Here is a 21,634-nt window from a genome sequence, read left to right on the forward strand (position 1 = left end):
ATTAGACATTTGCCATCATTTCACCAATAGGACTACAGCTATATGGATCATATAGATATATATGAATATAGAATATAGAATACAGCTTTCTTGAAACTTAGATTAAAGACATCCATTAATTTAAACATATGTGTTAGAAGACTGTATACTTACACTGAGGTTCCTAACAATTTCTTCAGAATTAACTGTTTCAAAAGAAAAAGAAGTAAATCACATTACAACTGATACCTGACAACTGCAAAAAAATATTAACAATTCAGGTGAATTTGACACAGACGTTTATTAATGACTATGATCTGGTAAAATTAAGTAAAAACGTACTTTAAGCAAAGAATTATTTTAGCATTTAAGAATGGAGTATATTTTAACTTAACAATATTAGATGTTACCATAGACTTTAATGACAGACTGTAATTAAACATGGGATTATCTCATTTGCTTCTGTGTGGTCTTCCCAAGAGGTCAGAAGGGGCCTGGTAATCCCTGCATCCTCAGAATCAGGAGGCTATGGTTATTCGCTTTCAGTGTTACCTTTATTTTTTTATGTGGTCATCTTCATACTTACAAGTAAAAAAATCATGAGGTATATTATGAGTCCTGATGCGGGGGGCAGGTCCTTCATACATGTAGAAGTTTATTTGGGAAAAATAATCGGTCATATATTCCACTTTGTCACAATAAGTCTGATCCATTCCTGAATTAAAAAAAAATTATTCACTGAATGTATAAGTTGTCTTTGATTAGGTCAAATAGGAGATATTTTATGTTACAGATCTCAAACCAAGTTTGACTGAGAACCTTTACAATTTACCCAATTACTTTATTCTAATTAGCAGGCCTTGAAAATCGTGGCAGTGGAAGAGAAGGATCATGTTTATAAGAGAAGAACAGATAGGAATTATAAACAGATCATCTGTTCAATGTAGATCTATTAAAGTAATTTTGAAGAAGAAAGTTCTCTGTAGGAAGCTAATGAAATCTCTATAACATCTGATTTTACATAAAGCAACATGATATATTTGTAAATCAAAAAATAACATGCATTTTTATAAAACAATACATTAAGCAAGAGAACAAAGTCTAGATGATTTTTACTTTTCATAAGTGTATTATTTAAATTTATATAAGAAGCATATGCTTTAAAAAAGAATTGGTAGTTAAACCTTTTTTATTTGAAGATTCTTCAGACTCCATCCAAATTTTTATTTTTATTATTTTTACCATTCATTTTATTATTTTTATAGTTTATAATTTTTTAACAAAATATGCATTAAAATATTTTCTTTAATTTTGAAACAATAGGTCAAAGTATTAGGGAACCATTTTAGAAACTTTTAAAATAAATTACTATGTCTCATATTATCTTGATGTAAGATATAAACAAAATTCTGCAGACGTGTTCCTTTTCCTCTTCTCACCCCATCTAGGAAAATACTTGGCATTGAGTTAGCATTTAAAAAATATTTGTTGAATGAATGAGTACTTTAAAAGTGAGTTTGCAGAGGGCATGACATCTGTCTCACTTCTTTTAATATTCGGGTTGACTGAAATGGAGAGCTACTCTCAAGCAGAGAAATGTGGAGTGACAGGGACTTTATAGAAGTCTATTCACATGACCAAAAAAATACACAGAACATGGTAAAACTAGCCAATTCAGTAAACTGCAGCCAATCTATATGAATGAATCATTCACTGAAAAGAAGACATTTTTTATGATAACAGCCCAGCCACATCCTTGTTAAGTACTACTAACTCCAAATATATAGAAAATTAAGTGTATGGATAGATTTTTCAGAGTGAATGTTAGAATAATTAAACTAAAAGTATAAATTTTAGTCCTCTATTCATCACAGCCTACTACAAAGCTCATTCTTTGCTCATTCAAGAGCTTCTAGGTCTAGAAATAGACTTTAAAAATCTCTATTTTTTTGTATGCTCCCCGAAGTGATAAGATTTAATCAATGATAAAATACGATTTTTTAAAAAGCAAGATAAAATATGATTTTTAAAAAAGCATACCATGGTCAGCCAAAAGGATTATATTGACACAATTGACTAAGTTTCTCTGCTTTAGGCCTTCCATCAACAATCCAAAAGTGTAATCTACTGACTGTAAGGCTTGAATTACCTAAGGGGAAAAAAACTGGATATAGATTATCTTCATGAATTAAGGCTTAATTAACCAAACCATTATCTAATCGAGTAAAAATTAAATAATTTCCTTCTCTGAAATTGTTGGGTTTTGAAATAGGATATCAGAGCCCAGCACCCATACTATATTTACCAAATACCACTTCCCTGTATTTCTATAGACAAAAAAAAAAAAAAAATTAAACCATATTCCCTACAAAGGAAAATAGACTACTGGCCAATAAGTACCTGAGGAAAAGTGTTCAACTTCAACGTTATTCAAACATTATTTAACTGCAAAGGTTTTCATGATAATTTCCAGTGCTGGGGAGAAGAGTCCATAGACACTTCTATAGGAGCCTAAATGGTTACACATGTTTCAGAGAACAAGGTGACAATGTGTAGCCAGAGAGTTTAAAAGGGGCATACCCTGTAACCTAATAATTCTGTTTCTGGGCATTTGTCCTAAGTAAACAGAGTACAGATGGAGATTTACATACAAGGATATTTATCACATTATTTATTTACAATTTAAATACAAGAAAAAAATTATACTATATCCTTAAGTAGGTATAGTCAATAACCATTAAAAAATATTTAAGCAACCTAAATGTCCATCAACAGAGGAATGGATAAAGAAGACGTGGTACATATATACAATGGAATATTACTCAGCCATAAAAAGGAACAAAATTGGGTCATTTGTAGAGACGTGGATGAATCTAGAGACTCTCATACAGAGTGAAGTAAGTCAGAAAGAGAAAAACAAATATTGTATATTAACACATATATGTGGAATCCAGAAAAAATGGTACAGATGACCTTATTTGCAAAGCAGAAATAGAGACACAGACGTAGAGAACTAATGTATGGATACCAAGGGGGAAAGGGGGTGGGGATGGGAGGAATTGGGAGATTGGCATTGACATATATACACTACCGATACTATGTATAAAATAGATAACTAATGAGAACGTACTGTATAGCACAGGGAACTCTACTTAATGCATTGTGGTGATCTAAATTGGAAGGAGGGGCTTCCCTGGTGGCGCAGTGGTTGCGAGTCCGCCTGCCGATGCAGGGGACACGGGTGTGTGCCCCGGTCCGGGAAGATCCCACATGCCGCAGAGCGGCTGGGCCCGTGAGCCATGGCCGCTGAGCCTGCGCGTCCGGAGCCTGTGCTCCGCAACGGGAGAGGCCACAACAATGAGAGGCCACCGTACCACAAAAATAAATAAATAAATAAAAATAAATAAATAAATAAATAAATAAATTGGAAGGAAATCCAAAAAACAGGGGATATATGTATATGTATAGCTGATTCATTTTGCTGTACAGTAGAAACTAACGCAACATTGTAAAGCAACTATACTCCAATAAAAAATAATTTTAAAAATATTTTTAAAGAACAATGGCCTAGGAAGATGATCACAATACAATGGTGAAGTTAAAAAATTAAAGCCAAACTGTATACACACCCATACATATTGCATAATCCAATTTTGTTTTTAACTATGTTTTTACTATGAAATTCAGCATTTCATAGTAAAAGTCACATATATGGAAAACCAAAAGAAAATATATCAAGGTACGGTTAACAGTGATTGTCTCTAAATAATGAGTGGGAGTTCATTTTTATTTTATTGTTTATATTCTTTTGTATTTTTTTCTACACTTTATCGATATAGTATATTTAACTGACTTAAGGTTTAAGTGAATAATTTTTAACTAACATAAACTCATTTTTTTTCAGTGAATAAGAAAATATAATAGCACTTTCCCCACAGGATTGGGGAAAATGTTTACTCTTCTTAGTACTATTATAATAATGATTGCCTTTTTTTTTCTTTTTTGAGAAAGGATTTTACAAGGCAATTACTGTTAAGAGTGTTAGTGCATTATCTCCTGAAATCTCTCAGCAAACATTCATGGAAGGTGCTACTGGAATTTCCAGTTATAGAGACCAGGAAACTTGAGGTTTAAAGCAGTTAAGTGACATGTTGGTGATCCCACAGTTACTAAGGGACGGGGCAGGAGTTTAACTCAAATCATCTCTATATACTGCTAAATCCTCATTCTCAGGGTGAGCACGCACTCTGGTTTGCCAGTGAGAGTCATGGTTTCCACCTGTCATCACAGCATAATTATGTTCCCTTTCACATAGTCCACCTACTGACTCCTCCTGGCTGCACTCAGAGCCCTTCCTCCTCTGTCCTCCCCTGGCACCCTGGCATCCCGCTACCTTTGGACTCTCCACAGTTTAGAAATCATCTGTGCCTGTGTCTGTCTCCCCAGGAGTGTGGGAGCTCCTGCAGGGAAGGGACTGTGCAACCAAACTCATCACCTGCTTCCTAAGCACAGAGCTGTTCACAAAGTACACACTCCATAGATGGCACGTTGCACTGAACGTGAAGTGAGTAGATGCCAGCCTCCTAACAAGAGCAATAACAAAGCCATAAAGCCCTCCAGTTTCTGCATCTGTTTGGCCTCTTCTTAAGTTTTAAATGAGGCTTTGTCTTAATCCTTCTAGTTTCATTCTTCACCCTTTCTTTCCTTAGGACATCTCCGCTTCCATGCACCATCTGTATGCTGCCAAAATACCTGATCTCCATCTATTTTGAGGTTTAAATCCATATTCAGTTGCCTTCTGGACATCTCCATTTGGATGTCACAGGCACCCCAGTCACAACATGATCTTCACCTCCAAGAAGATGCCCTTCAGTGGTCTTATTGGAGGAAACTGCCTGCTTATGCTAGAAACCTGAAAATCACAATTGATCCCCCACCCCATCACCTATCTCACACCAAGTCATATTAAGTCCATCTCTAAAATGAATCTTAAATATACCTTCTTCCATCCATGATGGTTGCCATTACCACAGTCCAAGTCACTATTATCTCTTTCCTGAAAGGTTGTAAAAGCCAACTCATGTCTCCCCACTTTCCCTTGCTCTCTCTAGCCCATTCCTCTTACATGACAAAAGTGATATTTAAATTCACATAGATCTGATCATGTCCTTCCCTGATTAAAATGCCTCAGTGCTTCCCATTGCATGTCTTATGGCCTAGAAGAACTCGCATGGTTTGGCGCTTGCCTCCTTCTGTAAGCTTCCTCTTAGCCCTCTCCTCTGGTCCACAGTGCTCCTGATGTTAGTGAGAGATAATCCTCATATAGCAATTCAAACAGTACCTGGCACAGAGCAGCACACAATAAGAGTTAGCTGCTATTCTTATTTTTACCATTATCATATTGTCTATTTGTCTAGTTACCTGTCCATTTGTCTGTCCATTTGTTCCTCTAATGTGCTCAGCTCCTCCCTTAATCAGGCCGTTTGTGAACTTTTTATCTTTTTTGTTATTTAGAGAACTTTCTAACCATCCCCAACCCAGACTAGGTTAGCCCCTAAAGACCTCTCAGGGCATCCTGATCGTTCCCTTTGCAGCACTTTTCCAAATTACACTTAAAATTTATTTGGGTACTAAACTACAGCATTAGATAGAAGAAAAAGATATGGCACCTAAAGTCAGCTGTAGGGGTCAGATAAATGCAGATTAGAGTATCCCCTCTCAGATCATATAAAGCAGGGATAACAATTAAAATGGAAAAGAAGAAATGGTGAATATGCTTTACATAGTTACTAAGCCATCCACCCTTAGAATAACCTGATTAAGTGTTAGATTCTGTGAGACACTCAAGGGTGGTGTAGGAATATAAAAGAGGACTAATGGGTTCAGAGTGGTCAGACTTGAGCAGGGCTTATATTAGAAATCATTTTGATTGGGCTTCCCTGGTGGCACAGTGGTTGAGAGTCCGCCTGCCGATGCAGGGGACGCGGGTTCGTGCCCCGGTCCAGGAAGATCCCACATGCCGCGGAGCGGCTGGGCCTGTGAGCCATGGCCGCTGGGCCTGTGCGTCCGGAGCCTGTGCTCCGCGGCGCGAGAGGCCACAACAGTGAGACGCCCACGTACAGAAAAAAACAAACAAAAAAAAGAAATCATTTTGATTTAATGAGCAGGAAGAAGAAGGGCATTTCTCACAAACACCTAAGTCATGCTGCCAGAATGAATATGCTTGCATTGCAACTGAGGAAAACTGTTAAATGAGTTTCCACGGGGTAAGGAAACGCCATACTCATGGGGACCTTTGCAACTTTATATCATATCCAAGACAATGTAGCCTTGAGTGGGTTTTAGAAAAGAATCTGCTTTTTTAAAAAATCATATTTAAGAACTATATTTCTGTAGTAAATACAAAATGGTTTAGATAATGAAGAAACAAGTATTGAAGAGTCTACGTCAATTATAATGGGGGCCTAGAAGGCGAATAACTCTGCCTGATGCAATAATATATTGTCCAATTATAAGGAACTTCTGATTGGAACTGTGCTTGAATAGACAGCCCTATAGTCCATGATGGACTATCAGGTGACATGGCTCGAAATGGGTTACATTAACATGTTCAGTTGACACACGGGATCTAACTTTGATGTTCTCGTGATGTGAAATAACAATGCTGCATCTAAGTATTCAATAAGTGTTATCAAATTAATCAAGATGTGCTTAATAAGGCAGATATTCTTTTTACACTTTTAACTATTTTGTGGTTAATAAAGCAGATAATCATTTAGATTTTTAACTATTTTTATGTCCTCATTATATCAAATACACTTGTATTCAGTGGAAATTAAAGAATAACGTTTCATGCTGTTGGTGAAGGCTAGATGATTTTAGCTTTGTTTAAAAAGAAAAACTTACTGCGGCACTGACTGGTCCCTGAGCATGACCTGCAGAATCAGGTTGTTCCACATATATGGTATAAAAATCGGGTCTAGGGGTAAAATTGAAACAGAAAGACGTTACCCATTTGGAATAAAGGTACAAGTTGGGTGTGGGAGATTTGTAGGTCTGGAACTTTGTGGCAGTTTCCTCCTCTTTTTCTCTGGTCTCTCCTTCTCTACAACCAGGCCCAGTGGTTCAGTGGTTCTGTTTGGCTTTGGCAGGGATAGTGGTCTAGCAGGAAGTAAATGAGAGCTTCCAGCATGTAAGCACTTGTCTGACTCAGTGCTGAAAATCTGTCTTGTTCTTGCTGTTAAGATCTCTCTTGATGAGCCACAGCCCTCTGTATTTCCTACTTTATGACTTTCTGCTGACTCTTTTCTCTGCCACACTAGTTCTTTCTTTAAATGTCTGGTTTTAAGAATAATTCTTGAAAAATGCCCGTAAAAAGGAAATGCCAAGTTTTTTTCCAAAATGGTAATTTAAACTAAGAAATACTTTCATTTTATGCCCACAAACATCCCGCTGTGCCAGCACTTCCCTGACACTAGATATTACCGTTCAGCTTTGGGCAGGTCCAGCCACTTTAACAATGTAAAGATCCTCTCTTCATATCTGACACTGCTGAAATGAAAAGTAAAAATAATTTTTTAAAATTAATCAAATCAAAATAACTTCATTATATGCCTGCTCAGGAAGGCAGGTTGATATTTTCAGATATTTTGTGTCCATATATTATAAAAGTACTGAAAGGGATTCAGTACTACTCAAAGGGATTCCCATTTTCAATACCTATATGGAGATACACTCGACTCACTATTAATTCAATGTATATTGTTTTCTTTCCTTCTCATCCATCCTTCCTTCACTGTTCCCCCGGTTAAAATAGAAGGCCATTAATTACTATCCATTAGTTCAATTTGTTGATTTTTATTTACTTCATTCATTTATGCATTTATGTGCACTATCTTTTGTCAGACATGATTTGTTCATTTTAAACAGAATTTATCAGTGAGCAAACCAAAGATGACGTCCTTCCTAGAGGTTACATTCTAGTCAAGGAAGACAAACAATAAATAGGCCTAACACATAAATAAATTACAGAGTGTATTAAAAGGTGAAAAATGCTATGGGAAAACAAAAGCAAGACTAGAGACAGAATAAGGGGCACTGAAAAACTGGAGTGGGAGAGTTTGACTTTGAAATCTTAGTGTGATGAGGCTAAGACAATACTGAGAAGGTAACTTTTGAGCTACAGCCAGAAGGAGGTGAGGGAGTGGGCTCTACAGATACATGGAGTGAGATTGTCTCAGGCAGAGGAACAGCCTGTGCAAAGGTCCTACAGCAGAAGCAAGCCTGGTATGTTGGGGTCACCGAAAAGGTCAGTATGGCTCGAGCAGAGTGACAGAACCCAGGAAAGTAGCTGGAGAGGAGTCTGAGAGGCAGGGGCACAGCAGGGCTCATACCACAAGGGTCTTGTAGGCTTTACTCTTTGCTAAACTGCAAGCCGTTGAAGTTTTTGGTGCACAAGAGTGGCATAATTGGACTTGTTCTTTTAAGTAATTATTCTGGCTGATAAACTGAGAATAGATTATAGGGAACAGAAATAGAAACAGGGAGACTTGTAAAAAGGCAGCTGCAGTAGTGCAGGCAAAAGGGGATGATGGCTCGACCAGAGTGTTAATGTTGGGGTAATAAAAAGCTCTCAGACAGCATATAATATTTTGAATTAGAGGCACAAGGGTTTACTGATGGACGGGATGAGGGATGTAAGAGAGAGGAATCAATGTTGACTTCAAGATTTTTTGGCCCAAACAACTGGAAAAATAAAATTACCATCAAGATTAAGACCAAAAAAAAAAAAAAATTCTAGGGCTTCCCTGGTGGCACAGTGGTTAAGAATCTGCCTGCCAATGCAGGGGACACGGGTTTGAGCCCTGCTCCGAGACGATCCCGCATGCCGCGGAGCAACTAAGCCCATGCGCCACAACAACTGAAGCCTGCTCACCACAGCTACCGAAGCCCGGGCACCTAGAGTCCGTGTGCCCCAACAAGAGAAGCACCGTAGTGAGAAGCCCGCGCACCACAACGAAGAGTAGCCTCCCCTCACCGCAACTAGAGAAAGCCCGCACACAGCAACAAAGACCCAACGCAGCCAAAAAAAAAATCTAATCATCCCTGCCTAGACGAGATCACATCTGCAGGTGCTTTAGTACCTGTTGTAAATCCTATATATGGAAGGGAAGGTGTCATTTATAGCCACATCTGATCCTGGCCAAAAGTAGGTACCAGCTTTTAAACCCTGATACATGGCTGTCAGCCAGATCTATAAGAAGAGAAAATTTCAAATAAGTGGAGGTCAAGAGAATAATCAGTTTGAGTAGACACGGTGCCATTTATGAGAAACTGAACAGTATTAACAGTTGCAAAATTTATTCAACTATTAAAATATATTTAAATTATTTAAAATTTGTCTTTGTCTCAGTTTAAAAAAGTAATTATCCAGGCATCCACTTCAAAAGTCAAAAAACATAGGAGAGTAAGAAAGATCATTTTTCAAATTGGTAGAATTGTACAGTTCTTCTTTCCCTTTTAAAGATTTATAAATCAGAATGAGTAAAAACGTTAACAGATAATCTTTCTGAGTAACTTCCAGGTTGATACGTTTATAATACAACATCCAAGTTTCAACTGAAGACAATTTAGGTGAACAACTATACACGTGAAAAAGATTCAAACTATAATTATAAATAGTGGTGAAACACCATCCCACCCTTAGCCCTTAGAAATTAAAAAGATAATGTAAAACTCAAAGTGGTGAGAGAAGAGAGATCCACTGTCACGTTGGGAAATGAAGGTTACTTTGGAGCCACATGAAGAATGCTACATACTGGTTGTCCATGCCACCAAACTGGGTTATTTTTCTCCTTTGAAGAAAGTGAAAAGTTCTTGTTGAGGTATACATCATACATTTTATTGTCAATGATGCCATGTGATTCTGGATATAACCCCTAAAATGATAATTTTTAAAAAAGATTTAAGATAAAATAATAAATTAATAGAACATACATTTAAATTGAAATAGCATAAGACCCATAACTCATATTTGAAAAGATGCCATATACCTTTCAATACAAAACCCCTGGATCTGAACCCTAATACAAAATATACATACTAGTATTATATATATACTAGTTCCACCATGGTCTATAGCTGCAAATGAATGACATTAGGCAGATGATTTGGGCTGATGGTTTTAATATAACTCATGTTATTAATAACTGTTTGTTAATTATAGATTCTATATTATAATAATGATTAGCCATTAGTTTTATTGGCAGTAATAGCAAGAAATTTACTACATGGATGATTTTAAGTATCTGATAGCCTGGCAAATGGGTTAAAGTGTGTTACCAGCACTTTAAAAGGAAGCCTGCCAAGTCTCTGTACTTCCTCCCTTCCATCCATCCATCAATCCAGTCGTTCCTGCAATTCACATATTTTTATTGAATGCCCATGATACCCTATGCAGTTGTAACTACATTTAGAGAGATTTTTAGGGTCATTATTTTGGAACATTACTATATATATGAATATGGATACATATGCATATGTAGGAAATTAATAGCACTTATGTATAATCCCTTATATATACATGTATAAGTATTATATATTATGTATGTAGACTTATGTATGTGTACATATAGTCAATTCTTGCTATTTGCAATAGCTATGCTCTATAAAGTTGCTGCAAACACTGAATTAGTGAATATCGAACCACTGCTCCTAGAGAAAATAAAGGGTTAGGTTCCTGTGAGCCTTTGGTTACAATATTTTTGTCTACTGATCCATATGTAATCTTGTTTTATGTGTGTTTCTGTTTGAAGATCCCTTATTTAATATATATTTTTAGTTCAGTATAACTCATGACTGAACAAAGCTTATCTAACACACATATCTTCTCCATAAGGTACATCACAGACTTCTTGCTCTTAGGAACACTAGAAAGTACTTGAGCACCATACTGGAGGGCCATTGTAAACAGCAAAATCTCCAATAAAAAAGCACAAACATGTGAAAAACATGGCACTAAATAGACAGTAGACTTTGAAAACATTTGTTTATAGAATGAGAGCTAAAAACAAGAAGGCAGAGTATTGCCTTGTTAGACCTCAGCTGGAAACATGTGAGCTGGGTAACTCAAACGTTTAGGTGAATCTGCAAAATGGAATCTGCATTTATACATGCACACACACACACACGCAAACACACATATATACATATATACATACATATAATTACTTAAGGACTAAAATTTAAATAAGTTGTAATTATTGTTCCATACTAATAAAAGACTAAATGCAATGTAGTAAAGACATAATATCCTTTGGCAATAAAGGCTGAGGCAGAGGACGCCTTAAGATGTATTCTAAATCTATAAATATTAAATAAGTTAATCTTCCTTTGAGTTCATTTTGATCATTTCATGTACATCTTCTCATACATTGAGGAGAATTCATTTGCTTTACTTGCTTTATCTAAAGAGATATAGCCAGTTTGGGACTTCCCTGGTGGCGCAGTGGTTAACAATCCACCTGCCAATGCTGGGGACACAGGTTCGAGCCCTGGTCCCGGAAGATCCCATATGCAGCAGAGCAACTAAGCCCGTGCTCCACAACCACTGAACCTGCACTCTAGAGCCCACGAGCCACAACTACTGAGCCTGTGTGCCACAACTACTGAAGCCTGTGCGCCTAGAGCCTGTGCTCCACAACGAGAAGCCCGCACAGTGCAACAAAGAGTGGCCCCTGCTCACTGCAACTAGAGAAAGCCCGTGCGTAACAACAAAGACCCAATGCAGACAAAAATAAATAAATAAATGTTTTAAAATAAATAAATAAATTTATAAAGAGATATAGCCGGTTTGAATTCAATTATGAAACAAGAGACTTTATCAAATTAAATATAATAAAAAAAGACCAGGGGCTTCCCTGGTGGCGCAGTACTTGAGAGTTCGCCTGCTGATGCAGGGGACAGGTGTTTGTGCCCCGGTCCGGGAGGATCCCACGTGCCGCGGAGCGCTAGGCCCATGAGCCATGGCCGCTGAGCCTGCGCGTCCGGAGCCTGTGCTCCGCAACGGGAGAGGCCACAGCAGTGAGAGGCCCGCGTACCAAAAAAAAAAAGACTAGGAAAGAAAGAAATGTCCCACATCAGAGTGGCTGTCCTCATACATAGCCTACCATTCCCAGCAGACCTTCAGATAAATGGAGGTTAATCAACAGATCAGAATAGAGGGTATTTCTCACATCCAAGAGGCTATCCTGGCCTGTCACAGAGGTAAATGAACCTAATGCTGGGACACTCATTCATAGTTAACATCTCACAGCCCTGGATTGACCCCATACTGAGACACTCCTTCCCAGCCTGAATTAGCTGTGACTGCCACCACACATGCCGTGAAACGTGTGACCTGCGGCTTGGCTGGTTCCGCCTAAGCATGTCTGGTGTGGTCAGTTGCCCTTCAGGGGCTTGTCAGTCTTGCCACTGGGCTAAGCACTTACCGTGACAATGGTGTAATGATTTGGGAAGGTTTTGGTCGGATAGACAGGTCTCAGGTATTTTGAATGAATTCCACATGTTTCTGCAGCAAAGGATAGTGAGAAATTAAGACGTTGTTTCTTCCTCAGAAGTTGTTTGAATAACTAAAAAATCATGAAAGTGTCACAGAGAAATAGAAAAACTAAGGGGTGAATTAGATGGAAAGAGGTCGAAATTCTGATGCTTAAAATTCCTCCATTCCAAGAAATGACAGTTTTCAGGAGAGGAGTGAGCTAAATCAAGGGTCAGGAAAATTTTTCTATAAAGAACCAGATAATAAATATGTTAGGCTTTGCAAACCCATATGGTCTCTGTTGCAACAGCTCAACTCTGCTAGTAAGGCCTCTAAGCATCTATAGACAACATGTAAACAAATGAGCATAGCTGTGTTCTAATAAAACTTTATTTGTAGACATTCAAATTTGAATTTCACATATTTTTTTTACATGGCACAAAATATTTTTTTTCCCAACCATTTAAGAATGAAAACAATTCTTAGCATTAACAGGCCTTACAAAAATAGGCAGAATGGGCAGGATTTGGCCCGTAGGCCACACCTTGCTGACCCCTGAGCTAAATATACCCTGCTTTACACAGTGCCAGCTTTGTTTGCTTTTGCTGCTCCCCTCTTTCTGACCCAGGTCATTACAACAAGAATTTCTATATAACATCCGCTTCTCAGCTAGTTCTTATACATAAAGTATCCAATATAACAAAAGTGAACACGACTATCTAGATAACTGAAAAGGAATTTAACTTGTGTAAATGCATAAGGCCATGCCACAAAGCAATGTTACAAGATGAACTAACTTTCCCACTTATTATTTTCACTCAGTACAGTTTCCATTTGATCAGTGGAGTTTCCTGCGATCTGTTTTCCCCAAAGCATGGCATCAAATTTGCTTTCAGTTATTCTGTTGTTTTCATCTGTGCAATAACTCTGCTCAAGGAGGTCAGAACCACTAAGGCACACTGATATTTCCTCTGCAGCAGTGAAGTATGAGAAGTTTTCCATACCAAAATCCTACCAAGTCTAATTCTAAAAGAGAGCTTCACCATTAGAGATTCTATTTAGGTTAAAACAAAAAGTGCGAAGGATTGTTGTCCAGAAAGCAACAAACATTGCAACTGGAAATAATGAAGGTTTTCTCAAATAGGCTTGGAACTGGTCTCCTTCCCAGCCTCGAGAACAGTGTTTCCAATATGATCCAGGAATTTCCTCCTTCAGAAGATTCTTGGATCCAATACCAAGTCTAATATATAGGACTCTGGTGGGGATGGGGAAGGTTGAAAGGTGGAGGAAAAGGAGCTCAAAAAATCTGCATTTCTAGCAAGCACCCCAAGTGGTTCTGATGTACTCGAGTTTGAGGCCTGCTCTAGGACATAACATATAATCAAATTTTTTCTTTCTCAATCAATACCCCCAATAAATAAATCATGTCCTCAATCAAGGAAAGACGCATTTAATATTGTTAAGAAGTCATGTAATAGAAAATAAAATGAGATCTCATCCACTGATAAAAGACTTTAAGTGGGGAAAACAATCATACAATAGAGAGAGATATAAGGTCAGTTTCTGTTTTTATTTCCCTGAAACATGGGTTACGCCTTCAAATTCTTAAATGCCTAAAGGCACAGAGTATAAAATAAAAAACAAACTAAGCTACCAGTGATGTAAAAACATGACACCTTCGTAGTTTTAAACAGGACATATCTGTTGACTATCTACAGATTCAATCTACCATTTTCGATCACCTGCCTTTGAACCAGAGCTATTATAGAATAACTCATCAAAAGCAAGATCCTCTACCATTGTTTCTTCCAGGTCTTAATAATCTAAATTATGACTGAACAGAATAATTCTGGAAGGACACACAATAAACCAATAATAATAGTTGCTGCTACAGAGAGAAATGAGGAAGATCAGGAAAGAGAGTCTGTTGGTTGGTTGGTTGGTTGGTTGGTTTTTTTGTTTGTTTTTTTACTGTATACCCTTTAATGTCACTTGTAAAAGTTTATCATTTGCATGTTTTACTCCTTAAAAAACATATTTTTAAAAAGAAAGTACCAAACGAAAAAAGTTCTGAAAATATAATTGGAATAAATATATACCCATAGTAACTATAAACTATAAGAAGTGGAAGACTGAATGGACGAGTAGGTGAAATAGCTGAAGAATGTACAGATGCAGCAAAAGCAGTACGAGGAAAGAAGTTCAGAGCAATAAACAGCTACGTTAAAAAAGAAGAAATTTCAAATAAACAACCTAAATGTACACCTTAAGGAACTAGAAAAAGAACAAACAAAATCCAAAGTTAGTAAAAAGAAGAAAACAACAAAGATTATAGCAGAAATAAGTGAAATAGAGAATAGAAACACAGATCTAAAAATCAACAAAATTAAAGTTGGTTTTTTGAAAAGATAAACAAAATTGACAAACCCTTAGCTAGATTAAGGGAAAAAAAGACTCAAATCAATAAAATCAGAAACCAATACCACAGAAATAGAAAGGATTATAAGAGACTGCTATGAACAATTACACCCCACAAACTGCATAACTTAGAAGAAATGGATAAATTCCTAGAAACATACAACCTTCCAAGTCTGAATTATGAAGAAATCGAAAATCTGAACAGACCAAAAACAAGTAATCAAAAACCTCCAAACAAAGAAAAGCCCAAGACAAGATGGCTTCACAGGTTAACTTTATTTAACATTTAAAGAAGAATTAATGTCAATTCTTCTCAAACTCTGCCAAAAATTTGAAGAGGCGAGAACACACCCAAACTCATTTCATGAGATCAGCATTACCCTGACACCAAAGCCAGAGAAGGATACTACAACAAAAGAAAATTCCAGGCCAATACCTTCATGGATTTAGATGTAAAAATTCTCAACAAAATACTAGCAAGACAAATTCCACAGCACATTAAAAGGATCATACACCACTTTCAAGTGAGATTTATCCCTGGGATGCAAGGACAGTTACTACTAGTCTTGTCCCATCCCCAGTTTCACATCTAACTTTCCAAGAAATCTGACTTCTAGTTCAAGCTAAATCACTTCTATCTCACCTGACAGTTTGCTGATCCTGGCCCTTCTTTGTCTGCTCCCACCCACGTTAGGACAAGACAACAACCTCATGTTCTCACTAGAGTCCATGACCCCTTAGTAGTCACTGATATAACTCACTGCACTGTGGTATTAGTCCATGCTCAGTTTCCAGGCAGCTTGATAAGACACTAGAGATGAGGTTCTAGACTTCCTTAAAGTGATGCCTGCTGTCACATACCTCACCTCAACCCTACCATTCTCGGGAGGTCCTAATCCTAAATCTTTTAACACATCTACTCTTAATTGGACCTCCTATAAATGAAGAGCCCATTTTGCCTCGGTAGACCTAATTAGTTATGGCTTCACACATTAAAGGATCAAGATGTTGTATAAATGACTTAAAAAATATTTTAAACCTTAGAAAGGAAGGCTCTTAATGGTCCAGTATTTCACTGGTGTCCTTTCCAACTCTCAAGGGGATGAGCAAATAAAATAATTCCACTTCTAAAGGGGTCCAGTTCAGCCTGGCTAGATAAATTCCCTTTTGGACACAGGATTTGATATCCAGACTACCAAGGGAAATACAGATAAGGAAATAGAAACTGAGAGTTGTTAATGACTTTTCAGGCTAAAGTAACTCAGCAGTAAGTGACAAATCCTGAATTTGGAGCCAGTTTCGTCAGAGACCCAACATCTAAATCTCTTTGCTAAAGATCTGCCTCAGAGAGTGTAGGAGAACCTGAAGAGACAAAGTCCCTTATGCTGTAGGGGGGAAGTAATTTTTCTTTCCACAGTCAAGGAATTTTAGTGCTGGGATTAGTAGTAGAAATCATTAGGTCTAATCCTCTCATTTTACAAATGAGGAAACTGAGGCCCAGAAAAGGTGATCACCTTACTCAAAGTCAAAAGCTATTTTTTAATAATCTGGAGAAAAATAAAAACAGGAAACCAGCAAAATTGTCAGAAATTTTCAGGACCATGGAGGTAAAAGGGGGCCTGGTAGAAGGGGGAAGTAAGAGAAGAATTGAAGTGCAGTGAAGACTATGCGCCCTGGAGCCAACCCTCTGATACTTCTTAACTTTGTGTCCTCGGGTTCTCCATTCTTCTTTATTATTGACTATAAAATTGTGTGAAGCCCAAGTACCCTAACTCAGAAGTACATCATGATAAAGATGACAATAAAAATAATAATTATAGTAATAACCCCTGAAAATCATCCAATGTACACTATGTCCATGGTCTCACAGTACTTCTATGAGGTGATAAGTGACCATTTTACAGATGAAGAGACTAGGGCACCAACCGTGGAAGTAAACTTGCCGAAGGTCTCAGAGCTAGTAAGTGGTGGAGTCGGGTTCCAAGCACCTTGATTCCAGAACTGGACAGAGATACTGGACTTTTCACTTACTGGAGCCTTGGTATCTGCTGATTCTGTCCAGTCTGCTCAGGCTCCTTCAGCTTCCCATCCTTACTGGTCATACCCACCTTGCTGAGACCCAGAACCCAGGGCTGACAAATGCCAATTTTGAGAGAGTATCCATGAACAGATTTTCACAGAGCAGAAGTTATATTCAAATATAAAACAAATCAAAATAAACAAACAAAAAATAAACACGTTGCAAAAGAAGGAAGGAGGAGCTAAGAAGGATGAAAATAGATATCGTGCAGTAAACGCGTCAAACTCTTGGGAGGACCCAGAACTAAGACAAACCGCTAACATTAAAGGTCAGAAAGAAAAGTGTGAGTCAATCTAGACATTAACTAACTAGGTGTCTATCATCTGCATGTCCCTGATTATAGGAGACTTACTCAGTTTATTGATATTAGGTATTAGAGTGCCCCATGTCTGTAAATATTCAGCTCTAAATCCATCCATGGAAAACAAAATAACTGGTGGCAGGTCAAATCTGAAAATGGAAAACAAGAAATTGTCCATTATTTTGATTTTTTTAAAAAGACACTTTTCCGTACTACTTAAAATTCTCTAAATTAGAAAATACTAAGAAAGTACAGTCAGAAATAGTTCTAAGTCAAATTTTCCCTTCTCTTTTTAAAAATTATTTCCCTTTACAATCAGTTATGTCCAGTATGTTATTAATCCATAGTAAAAATGTATCGTATTTTTTAAAAGGTGTTACGTAAATTATCTGGGTCTTTCAACTTGGAGATATACCACCCTTTGAGTTCTAGAGTTTAAATAATGTTAGCTAACTTTATTTCCGTTTGCTCCTTGGCACTGGCTATCTGTGATACCCAGGTATACCATATATGAAGTTTCTCTGGCCCTGAGTGTTTACAATGACCAGGCAGTGCACTGTGGAGAAAAAGGAAGGGATTGGCCTCAGAAAGATGAGTTTAATTCTCTGCTTCATTCTTTATGAGCTATTTAACTGAGCAGTTATTCAACCTCTCAAAACTCAGTCCTAACCCATGCACCCAGCACTTTGGAATCATTACAACATGGCATATTAGTATCATTGCCTCACCTCAAATATATGTAGTATTTTACAGGGGCAGGTATACATGGAGCTAATTATTTGTAGTTTTACAGTAGAAGTCAGCAGCATGCAAGCAGAGCACTAACAAAACATCACCAGAAATGAGATTTTATATTAGAGACATTTCAAAATCCCAGCTTTGGCTAAGGATCCAAAAGCAATGATTACTGAATTCAATGCTCACACTCAAAAATTATAAAAGTGACAGTTATTCTACCACCTTTTGGATACAACTATTGTTATTATGATATGGACTTTAGGAACTCTGAAACTTACAAGATGTTTTATTAAAGTTCTACATTTTTTACTCTTATTCCAATATCTCAGGATATTAATATTAACCTCCAAAGCATTACAATCTCATTTTAGTTGAGTATTTAAGTTAAAATGATGAAAGGTCACTTTTGGGTTATAGTCAGAGATTGTCTTTTTTCCATTCAATATCTTTTTTCACTTCTAAAATTTTATTTGTATTTTATATGTATACACACACACACACACACACACACACACACACACACCCCAGAGATGTATAGTTTCATAAATTTTTCCTAACTGAACTCCACTGTGTAGCCATCACCCAGATCAAGAAACAGAATATTACTTAGAATCCTTCCCTCGGTCTCCTTTCTAGTCACCAACCTCTGCAAAACACTCACCACAGACGATCAGTGTCATGACTTCTAACAGCATAGATTAGCTGTGTCTATTTTTGTACTTATATTTATATGCAAACAGAATCATACATTATATATTCTGCTGTGTCTAACTTCTTTTACTTAACATTATGTTTGAGATTCATCCGTATTTTTGCATATAGTTGTAGATCATTCATTCTCATGACTGTCTAGAACTGCAGTGAATGAATAAACCACAACTTATTCATTCTGCTGATGGACATTTGAATACTTTCCAGTTTAGGGCTATTATGGATAACAACTATTAACAGAGTAAGTTTGTCTTAAATTCCAAACATAGTGCACACATGGGACTTCCCCGGCGGTATAGCAGTTAAGACTGCTTCCACTGCAGGAGACGCGGTTCAATCCCTGGTTGGGGAACTAAGAACCTGCATGCCACATGGTGTGACCAAAAAAAAAACAAAAACAAACATAGTGCATGCAAATAAGAATGCCAAGGGATTCCCTGGTGGCGCAGTGGTTGCGAGTCCACCTGCCGATGCGTGGGACACGGGTTCGTGCCCAGGTCCGGGAAGATCCCACATGCTGCAGAGCGACTAGGCCCGTGAGTCATGGCTGCTGAGGCTGCGCGTCCGGAGCCTGTGCTCCGCAACGGGAGAGGACACAACAGTGAGAGGCCTACATACCGCAAAAAAAAAAAAAAAAAAAAAAAAAAAAAAAAAAAAAAAAACCACAAGAATGCCAAAAGGAATTTTCAACTCAGTGCTCAAGCAGTTTCACATCTAAATTTTTGAACAAGAACATAAGTTTTCAAGAAATTTGATTAGAATTTGTCTTTAAAAATTCTGACAAAGACCCAATAGTATTGTAAAGAAACTTCTGAATGCTGGTACCAGCTAAAAGTAAGAAAAATAATTTCAGTTCTTTTCAATGTGTTTGAGTAGAGCTAGAAAAAAATAGTAGCATAGCCATCTATTTGCACATTGCAAAAGAAACTGTGAGGAGAGTCTGGAGGATGTGTATTTGGTTTCCCAGAATATGTATTTATTGTAGGTAGCTCATTTAACAAATATTTGCGTGCGACATTGTGCCAGACACAGAATAAAGGCATGAAGGAATTGCAGTCCTTATCTAGGGGATGAAATTGAGAAGTAAACAGAAGTGGTTAATGACTAGATTTGGGTACAGGATGCTATTCAAGTACATAGGAGGACATCAGATTCGATCTTTGTAAGGTGAGAGCAGCTCTCCAGGGGGTATGGCCTGTGAACTGACCCCTAAAGAACAAATAAAAATAATATGAGAAAAGAATGGGACCGATGTTTTACTCACGGAGAACACATGTTGCAAAAGCTCATGTGAGATAAATGATGCATATAATAACATTTAGGAGTCTCAAAAACAAAACATTGTGTTAAGCAAAAAACAAACGAACAGGGCTTCCCTGGTGGCGCAGTGGTTGAGAGTCCGCCTGCCGATGCAGGGGACACAGGTTCGTGCCCCGGTCCGGGAAGATCCCACATGCCGCAGAGCAGCTGGGCCCGTGAGCCATGGCCACTGAGCCTGCGCATCCGGAGCCTGTGCTCCGCAAGGGGAGAGGCCACAACAGTGTGAGGCCCGCGTACTGCAAAAAAAAACAAAAAACAAAAAAACCCCACAAAAATAGACTCAAGAGGATATATGGTATGCTTCCATTTATATGAAGTTCTAAAACAAGAATCTATGGTGATGAAAATCTGAATATGACCTCTTTCTGTGGAGATGGAAATATTCTGTATCTGTGGGTTACAGAGATTTCTGAATTTCCAAATCTCATTGTACTGTATACATAAGTGTGAACACTTCAGTGTATATGAACTACACCTCAAAAATTAAGAATGGAAAATTTTGACTGTTTTAACTACAATGTGTAAAAAAATTCATCAAGAAATTAACATGGGGCTTCCCTGGTGGCGCAGTGGTTGAGAGTCCGCCTGCCGATGCAGGGGACACGGGTTCGTGCCCCGGTCTGGGAAGATCCCACATGCCGCGGAACGGCTGGGCCCGTGAGCCATGGCTGCTGAGCCTGTGCGTTCGGAGCCTGTGCTCCGCAATGTTAGAGGCCACAGCAGTGAGAGGCCCGCGTACCGCAAAAAAAAAAAAAAAAAAAAAAAAAAAAAAGAAAGAAATTAACATGACATATTGCAATTTGCATTGGAAAATACTTATTTTTTCATAAAGTCATTAGCATAATGCTGATTTTAAAATTTATATTTATAAATATGCCATCAAAATAACCATGCAGCTTAAAAACAGGGTAGGGGTTTTTTTAAAAAAAACTTCTGTAAGAACAGCATCCGCACTAACTAGGATAAAACTATAAGGTCTCTCAATCTTGATGCTGCAGGGTAAAATCGGATCACCAGCTGAGCCAGCCAGAAATGCTTCCCAGTGTTCTAGTATTGCATAATTGGCGGTGTGAATTCCAGGGTTCCCAGCTTCAAACGGAGGGCTTGGTGCTGGTCACTCACCAAGGGAAAACACTGAACTAACGGTCTTTCCAAAGATTTTAATAAAGTCTGACACATTGTTCACATGATTTCAGGTTTGGGGGTAAAAGAAATATAAATGCGGGGCTTCCCTGGTGGCGCAGTGGTTGAGAGTCCGCCTGCCAATGCAGGGGACACGGGTTCGTGCCCCGGTCCGGGAAGATCCCACATGCCGCGGAGCGGCTGGGCCCGTGAGCCATGGCCGCTGAGCCTGCGCGTCCGGAGCCTGTGCTCCGCAACGGGAGAGGCCACAACAGTGAGAGGCCCGCGTACCACAAAAAAAAAAAAAAAAAAGAAATATAAATGCATCTGTATGTGTGTATGTCTACAACTGCTCAAAACAGTCCTCTACTTAAAAAAAAAAAAAAATTTAAGCATGGAAAAAAAAAAAACAGGGCCATACAGCTAT

General features: G+C 38.0%; 1 protein-coding gene across 1 annotated transcript in view; it reads right to left on the minus strand.

Moving 5' to 3' along the window:
• The window catches only part of ENPP3 (ectonucleotide pyrophosphatase/phosphodiesterase 3), an 87,090-nt gene that overhangs the window by 33,667 nt on the left and 31,789 nt on the right, over window positions 1–21,634 (minus strand). The window contains exons 7-15 of the mRNA XM_060114722.1: window positions 17,368–17,465; window positions 12,468–12,547; window positions 9,798–9,917; window positions 9,123–9,232; window positions 7,465–7,530; window positions 6,886–6,958; window positions 2,020–2,128; window positions 566–694; window positions 154–185 (exon numbers count right to left, since the gene is read on the minus strand). Coding sequence (XP_059970705.1) covers window positions 154–185; window positions 566–694; window positions 2,020–2,128; window positions 6,886–6,958; window positions 7,465–7,530; window positions 9,123–9,232; window positions 9,798–9,917; window positions 12,468–12,547; window positions 17,368–17,465 — 817 coding nt within the window. The remainder of the gene's footprint in view (window positions 1–153; window positions 186–565; window positions 695–2,019; window positions 2,129–6,885; window positions 6,959–7,464; window positions 7,531–9,122; window positions 9,233–9,797; window positions 9,918–12,467; window positions 12,548–17,367; window positions 17,466–21,634) is intronic.

This window comes from Mesoplodon densirostris, chromosome 12 (assembly GCF_025265405.1).
Source record: "Mesoplodon densirostris isolate mMesDen1 chromosome 12, mMesDen1 primary haplotype, whole genome shotgun sequence".
NCBI lineage: Eukaryota > Metazoa > Chordata > Mammalia > Artiodactyla > Ziphiidae > Mesoplodon > Mesoplodon densirostris.